Here is an 8628-nt window from a genome sequence, read left to right on the forward strand (position 1 = left end):
TTCCCACCTCTATTATACATGATTATCTTTATTTTCAACAACTTATAGTTATTAATAGTGTTCATAAAATCGTTTGCACCTTCAAGATCCTTTACTCATTTAATGGTTTAATATTGTATCCGTAACTATTCCGTAGCTATTCTGTAGCTAATTAGCTACAGAATAGCTACGGGTTAACATCTGTAACTATTTCGTAGCTAATTAGTTACGGAATAACTACGGAATAGCATCTGTAGTTATTCCGTAGCTATTTCGTTACTAAATTAGGGCGTCCCATTCTGTAGCTACTCCGTAGCCATTCCGTAGCTAATTAGCTACGAAAATTTCCCATAGCTATTATCCGTAGGAAAATACCCTTTTTTCTAGTAGTGATGCCTCTCTCATTAATATAGGTATTTATACTTTTCTACATGAGTTGCTCTTAGCTCGATACAAAGAGAAAATCTTCTTAGCAATAATAATATCATATTCTACAATAATACCTAATAAATGTAAATAATAATATATCTAAATATATACATGCCTAATCCATTTAATTGTGTTTTCATCAAAAATATTTTTTGGGTTACAAAACTAGACATAGAATGGTCTTTTTTTTCCGTATAAAACTGATTATATTACTATTTAAAAAACATTTATTAAAAAATCCAGGTGTCTTTTAGAATAAGATCATATGTTATATCTTCAATTCCGATTTGTAGTTTAGTAACGGATCATATTACTAAGCATGCCTAAAGAGTCATGTTAATTTGAAGGAACGGATCAATTATTAATTTTATAAGAAAAATTAATAATTATTAATCAGTTATTTTAAATACATATATATATATATATATATATATATATATATATATATATATATATAACTTCAAATTTAATATATTATTAGAACACGTAAATTTGAATTTTGAAAGTTGCCATATATATATATATATAACACATGTCATAATATTAATGAGGAGTTGTATTAGAATTAAACTTGGTAAAAGAAAATTAAAAACTATTCATTTATTAGAATAAAGATTAAAACATTTATAGAGCTTGATTATCTTTACAAAGCTAGATTATATAGTCTCTAAAGAATCTCGACCACAAAATGCATAGTTTAGTTCAAAGGAACCGGTTTTTTTTTCTCTATATATAACCTCCATATCGCATGATTTATTTTTATAAACCGGATCCATCATACAATATTTAAATACCGACAAAAAATAACAGTTTTTTTTTTTTCTTTTTTTTTTTTTTTTTTTTTTTTTTTTTTTTTTTTCTGAACATACCAAGTTATATGTCCCTCAAAAGACGCTATAAAATATGCTAAAACAGGTTATATTTGGAGGATCCATGAGCTATTTTAATCATTGCCAACCCTTCAAAGGGCTTTTTGTATGATCAAATCACAAGGATTAACTTTTAAAACAGGTATTAATTAACTAGAAAAAGAACAACACAAAGTTTCACTTAAGTATACTTAGAGCCACAAGAGCACACCATCCAGGCTCGCACATTTTTATAACTTCTAAACGAAAAAGTCCATCATTATGCCTTTAAAATCTCCATACAAAGTTTTGTTCAACTAAAATCTATAACATTACTTTACCGAATTTATTCCCCTCCCCTAAACATTGCGTTCCTTAGCTGCATCATGAATTCAAGATTACCTAAACACCCCTCTTCAATTCGGTGTTCTCCTTGCTCAACTGATCAATGTGAGAATGAAGAACGTTGATTGTTGCCTGAGCCTGCATCAATTCAATCTTCAAGGCATCCTTCTCCATTGAAACATCTCGTATCTTGTTCTCCATGTCACGTATAACCTCCATGTACCCAGGAGGCAAAGATTTCTCAAGGGCAGAAGCGTCAAATGAAGGTGGGGTGGCTGGAGGATGTGTTTCTTTAGTTGTAATAAATGCAGACAAAAGGTTTGTTGTTGTTTGACCTTGACTTGTCATGGTTGAATCATGGGAACCATTTGCATTGCTAGAATTGGGATCACTTCCTTTTGATGTTTTGTGGTGAAACAGTGTGAGAGGTTCGAGCTCAGGTTCAGAATTTAAAACACCATTTTCCAATCTTACCTTCTTGCATGCAATGGGGATCATTTGAGCATCCATCTGAAAAGAGCTCGATTTCATCAATCAATAACATAAAAGAGAGTTGAAAACTATTAGGAATGACATGTAATGATGGCCTAAATTATGATTACCGTTATGATTCTTATTATAGAAGATCTGATCAAATTTATACATTATGCTGATATTAATTTGCAAGAAAGAAAAATTTGGAACAAAGTACAGTTTCTACTAGGATTATTATTATATCTCATAATCTCAGTAGTATATTCCTAGTATTAAGAAGAAAACCTGTTACAAAAGGGATATCCCAAACGACTAGTGTCTTCCTATATGTAAAACAAATGGTTTTGGAAGTTTGTAATTCGGTGTATGGTGTAAATCACTTTGTATATCTAAAGAACGCATTATCGAATATCCTGTATGTGAAATAAAATCATTCTTGATGCATAAATTTAGGGTATGTAATGTCACGTAAACCGACAAGCAACACTATAATTATTGTCTCAACAAAAACAAGAATAGATTTTATGCATTTCTTGGCTTTCATTTAATATATACGAAAAGAACGTATACAAGTAACATGCCATTTGGCATGTGATTATGCAATAATAAAGTTCCTTGAATAGTTTGGTGGATAACTAAAAATCTAAAGTAAAGTCTAAAGCAAGAATTTCATGGTCTTTTTTCATGCAAATTTTAAAGTGTATATATATATATATATATATATATATATATATATATATATATATATATATATATATATATATATATATATATATATATATACACACACTTTTCTAGGAGCATGATATGCCTACAATTGTGAGATTCAAATCAAATACATTTCAACATATTCAGACACTTATATGACATGTTGCATAAATTTAGAGTATGTAATGTCACGTAAACGAACAAGCTAGACTATAATTATTGTCTCAACAAAAACAAGAATAGATTTTATGCATTTCTTGGTTTTCATATTATATATACGAAAAGAACATATACTAGTAACGTGCAATGTGCGATGTGATTATGCAAGTATAACGTTCCAGGAGCATGATATGTCTGCTATTGTGAGATGTAAATCAAGTACATTTCAACATATACGGACACTTATATGACATGTTACATAAAGTTAGGTTATGTAATGTCACGTAAATGGACAAGCGAGACTATAATTATTGTCTCAACAAAAACAAGAATAGATTTTATGCATTTCTTGGCTTTCATTTACTATATACGAAAATAACGTATGCAAGTAATGTGCGATGTGCGATGTGATTATGCATTTCTTGGCTTTCATTTACTATGTAATCCCCCCCCACAAAGAGAAGACGAGGTAAAGCCAAAGGGTGAAGGACACTATATGAAGTCTAATATTAAGACAAAGGGTGAAGGACACTATATGAAGTCTAATATTAACTCTCCAAAAGAGTCCTTATGGGGAAATGGGAGACTCCATCATATAGACACTAGACACTTATAAGGCCGTGTCGCACCGATTTGAGATACACTAACAAACAAACATATCTAGTTGATGCCTACTATCAGGACAATGGGACAACAATGTAAAAGTACACACGTACACAGCAACACAATACCTGCATAGTGTTGTTTCTTTCGGCAGAAGTTTCATCATCATTTGTCACATCTTCCATTGTGTCTCGAACGGGAACAATGAGGGCTTCCTCATCATCCCATTCTTCTTCGAAAAACGGTCCATAACAATCTCCATTTCGTGGTCCTATACCACTCTTTTCAAAAATTCTGCATAGCACAAATGCATCCTTTTTTTCCCACACCACCCACAAAACAAGAACAATCATTCCATTTTGTTAGATTCAAACACCAAACAAGTAAGTATATTTAAGCTGCATTTGTTACACGGAACTTGAGTCTAAGTCATATTATAGTTTTAGTTAAATGCATGCAAAACGCTTGTACAAAGTGTTATGTTATGTAATCTCATGTCTTGTAAAATGATCACATGTAATTCAAACCTGTGCTACTCCAGCTGTTTGCAATTCTTGATCCAAAAGTTTATATTCGTGCATTACCCAATTAGTGCGTATGCCATGAGGGGATCGGCCACTATGGAAAACTAGGGTTTTCTTCTGCCCTATCTTCTCAGACTTTTGGTTTATTTCCCGGATCTTCCCAGTTTCTTTCCAAAATCCGCGTTCAGTGGATCGTTTTACTCGAGAACTATTGGCATACTTCTTATCTGTAGGAGTGATGAAGTACCATTCTAGTTCTCTTGATTTCACTGAAGTATAGTCTAGAAAACCACAAATCACAAAAAGATCAACACCCTTATCTCAAAGATGGATATTACATATGTAAGATAAACAGCAGTCATTGCATAATCACAAATTCAACCATTTTTTTCAGAAATGCGATTGTTTTAGATATCAAAGGCCTCCAGGCTATCTTATGAAATTTCAAACTAGTTGGGCAACAAAATGTTTTTATGGTAAACTTACTCTCCTACATAACTCTTTCGTTTTTTCTTATAGAAATTATCTATTTTTACTGAAAATTTTCAAGATTCATCTTCCCAGAAAGACAATAATTCATAACTGCAATAACTTTACAGTAATGAACAATCTTTACTTCAATTTTCCACTACTTACTAAGTGAATCAGATTCCTAGTATCAGTAATTGAATTGCATGCAGGTGGTTTTATGGTTTCCAAGTCCGAAATTTTACTAAAGATGAAGTTTTCCCCAAATAGAAAACTACAACTTATAAGTCTTGCGAAATTCAATTTCCAAAAAAATCGTCATTTTCGATAACTTCAAGAAAACGTTGGAGAAATGGCGAACAAAAAATCATCAAACCAAAAAGAATTATGTATACCAGCGAGTTCCCAGGGCTCAGATTTGTAGATATCAATTTCCGGCACCATCTCAGACTGAAAGGGCTTCCCACAAACCTTACGCCTCAGGTAATACCTCAAAAGCACCTCGTCAGTTGGGTGAAATCGGAATCCAGGAGCAACAAAAGTAGGCGGCAGCGGTGGGGGTGGTGGCGCGACGATCATGGATACACGACCCGTCTCCATCGGACCGAAATTGAATCTTTAGGGATTGATGGAAAATTAGGATCTTACTGGAAGCAAGAGAAAGAGAAAGAAAGAGAGAGATGTATATATATGCGTCTGTTTGACAGTGGGTGTGAAGTAACACCTGGTGACTGGATGCTTGCTTCACACGAAAATCAAGTCATAGGAGAAATAAAGTGTGTATTAAATATAGTAGACTTTTTAGAATGTTATAAAAAGTATGTTGGAACTATTTTTGAAGAAAAGTTAAACATGTTGATGAAAAATTATGATTATCAACATTTATCAATTCTCATCGTTTATCATGAGTCGTTATCTTGAAATTTAACATTCAACAAATCAGAGGCAGCATTTAAAGTAGTATTTAGTCCCATTATGTAATAATGTGTACTTTTGGTTTTTGAAATATCTGAAGAAAATAAAATTTTAAATAGTTTTATAACCATGAGAAAAAATATATAATTTTTTTTGGAAAACGAATTTGTAAAAAACTGTTTTGAAAAACGGATATTTTTTATACATGTATAAATGGAAATATAAAGAGTGGTAAAAATAATTTTTCGAAAAACCTAATTTTGTAAGGACAAATTCGTAAAAAATCAAAGTTGTAAAATAAAAAGTTAAAAGATAGTATTTCTCTAAAAATACTATGTTAAAAAAAACAATTAAAAAACGAAATTAATTGTTAAAAAATTTGAACGAACTCAAAGATCTGTTGAAAAAGAAAAGCCGAATGATGCATGCTTGGATTCGGATTTGAAGTGGACGGACAACTTAAAAAATATTCAGATTTTGCAATACGATAGGAAAGAGATAGTAAAAGGGTTATCTACCTCTTGAAAACATCATAATAATTTTCTTTTAAAAATGTCATAATAATTTTTTATGATTATTTTGAAAGATTAGCTGAAAAACTAGTTGCTAGTTGAAAAGTTTCGGTTAGCTGATATTTTGAAAGACTAGCTCAAAAACATCATAATAATTTGCTTTTTTGTTTTTAATAATATGTTCGTCATTTCAAACAAAATTAGATGATAAGTTAACTTATAGAAAATGACGTTTGATAAAATTAACAAATAAACTAGCAATAAAATGTAAATTACATAAAAAAAACATATAGATAAATGATTTTTTTATTATTATTATAATACAAATATATAAAATATTTTGTTACAACAATGTAATTTTTAAATATCAGATTCTGTGATTTATGTAAGTGAATATTATTGCATCTCATATCATATGGAATAAATTATTAATCTTAGGTTTGTTTGGCAATATTAACCTAATTTGTTCTAATTTAATGTTCTGTGAAATAATAATAATAGTTTTTCATATTTAGAAAATAGTTTCTTAGATTGTTTATTGATAAGCTATCTTAAAATAACTTATAAGCAAAAAAAAAAAAAAAAAACTTATAAGCTAGTTTTCCAAATAAGGCCAATAACAAAATAATATTGTTAACATTTAGGCTTTTTATTTGTATATTATGTCCTTAAACATACATTTAATACTATGGTTTTATTATATATCCTGATAAGTATGTATAACTTTTAAAATATAATAATATATCTTTTAAAATATGACAACATTTATTTTTTAACTAGTGAATAAATCCGTGGTGAGCCACAGGTCGGTTTTGATATTTTCTAGAAACGTAACTGTTATTTATAAGAATTATACAAATTTTAGAGGACCAACTTTAGAAAAAAAATGGTGCACCTGCATTAATTTTTTTTTTCTCACTAGCACTTACAAACCGAACTCTATCTGTATGATTCTTAGACCTCATATCGTATGTCACCTTTCTTAATCCTAAAGGCACGATTGAACAATATACTTAACCTTTTTACGATGCTTTTTAGGGCAATCAATATCAGTAAACATTTCAATTCTAGCTTTTGTGCTCTCACAGGTCATAAATGGTGAATCACTAATTTCATTCACTTATTCTTGAGCGTGTTTTGTTGTTTCCATTTCCACTAAAGCAACATAAATGGTACATGAGTTGAGGTAAGTGGGGATAAACTAAACATTTTTTACAGTTCCAAACTCATCAAATGCAGTTTTTAAAACAGCTTCAGTCACCTTATTTAAGATGTTTGAAATGTAAATGTAATGGCATTTGAAAGCTTCTCAAGGTAAAGTGAGTAGAAACTAATGTTGTACTTGCTTCCTACATCATGTTGGGCACATCCAAATCTGTTAATTGAGCTAAAAAAATCAGTTTCATAGAAAGTAAAAATCAACTCAAATATCATTTTCCTCAATTTGAGTTAAAACATAAGCACCAACAACAATTTTAGCAACATGAAGGGGGTATTTGGATGTGGGATTTGAAAGTGTTTGTCTGATTATTGTTACTTCAATTTATGGAATTTAGATAACTTCTCAACCTAGTTTTACTTATAATTATCGTATTGTTAGGGCTCAAATAATATGTTTGATTATAGCTACAAGAAATTGATCATTACGAAACAAATTTTTACATAGTTTTAAAGGAAAACAAATTCTACAATGAAAATATGATTGTAAAAAAAAAGTTTGAGTATATAAAGATAAGCATATAGCAATTGAAAACAAGTGAACTTATAAGTTGTTAGGTTAAATGATATTCATATGGTCTCAAACCACTATCGCTTGCACATTTACCACTTGACACCGACTTATGCATTACATTCTGAAAAAGAAAAGGTTAAATTCAAGAAATAATGAAGAACTTTCTTTAATTTGTTCATTAAAGCATCCTACTTTTATTTCTTCCTATCAATCTATCATATATTTTGTAATTCGAAGAAGTGGAAGGATTACTTTGTCATTACCAACATAGAAAAAAACTTGTATTTCTTTTACCTCCAAAAGCCAAAAACAAACATGCAGAGAAACCCAACAAAAGGTTGATTAAATTTACACTTAAGCATATAGATACACACATATAGGCACAAGTACACACCAATTTTTGCACATACAGATAAAAGCACACAAATTTGCATAAATAAATTAACGAACACACAAAAATATAGAAATATCAACAGACATAGTATTTCATTTTACAAATTCATCATTAAATAAAAAATAAAATCAATGAGAGATACCTTGGTTGTAGTTGCATCATTCTTATTCTGTCAGCCATTTGAAGATCTGAATGAAGCACAAAGTTGCCCTTGTTGAGATACATCCATATCTACACGGTTGTCCACTATTATTTACCAGAACATGTACTTGTGCTCTAAATCCTATAGATCATTTGTTGCCATCAACATAAATGAACTGCAATGGAGAAAACACTCGATGAAAAATAAAGATAAAATAATTAGACAACATCTTACCAGAGAAATCTGGTTATTAGTCGTTACACAACAAATTTTATTTTCCTTAAATGCATTGGTTTTGTTTATACACTCAAATCTTGGAAAACCTTAAGGTGATGAATTTTTGTATGCAACACAAAGAAAAAAAATGGGTCCTACTTTTATTTTCAAGTGATGGTA

General features: G+C 30.2%; 1 protein-coding gene across 1 annotated transcript; it reads right to left on the reverse strand.

Moving 5' to 3' along the window:
* Nucleotides 1-1534: 1534 nt before the first annotated feature.
* Nucleotides 1535-5217, reverse strand: LOC145001496 (NAC domain-containing protein 78-like). The gene is made up of 4 exons (XM_078960874.1): nucleotides 4933-5217; nucleotides 4073-4350; nucleotides 3674-3859; nucleotides 1535-2111 (listed from the first exon to the last, which is right to left on the reverse strand). Exons 1-4 carry the CDS (start codon nucleotides 5135-5137, stop codon nucleotides 1659-1661), a joined length of 1122 nt encoding a protein of 373 aa, XP_078817000.1. The 5' UTR covers nucleotides 5138-5217; the 3' UTR covers nucleotides 1535-1658.
* Between the last annotated feature and the right edge of the window lie 3411 nt (nucleotides 5218-8628).

Source organism: Lactuca saligna, chromosome 6, assembly GCF_052625555.1.
Source record: "Lactuca saligna cultivar CGN05327 chromosome 6, ASM5262555v1, whole genome shotgun sequence".
Taxonomy (NCBI): Eukaryota; Viridiplantae; Streptophyta; class Magnoliopsida; order Asterales; family Asteraceae; genus Lactuca; species Lactuca saligna.

What these genes read in the sequence shown, in the direction of transcription:
- LOC145001496 (XM_078960874.1), bottom strand. Translation starts at nt 5,137, where the DNA reads ATGGAGACGGGTCGTGTATCCATGATCGTCGCGCCACCACCCCCACCG. An exon ending in TGAGCCCTGGGAACTCGCTG is followed by an intron (nt 4,351 to 4,932) that starts GTATACATAATT and finishes GTGGTTTTCTAG; the next exon opens with ACTATACTTCAGTGAAATCA. An exon ending in AAAGAAACAACACTATGCAG is followed by an intron (nt 2,112 to 3,673) that starts GTATTGTGTTGC and finishes AGCTCTTTTCAG; the next exon opens with ATGGATGCTCAAATGATCCC.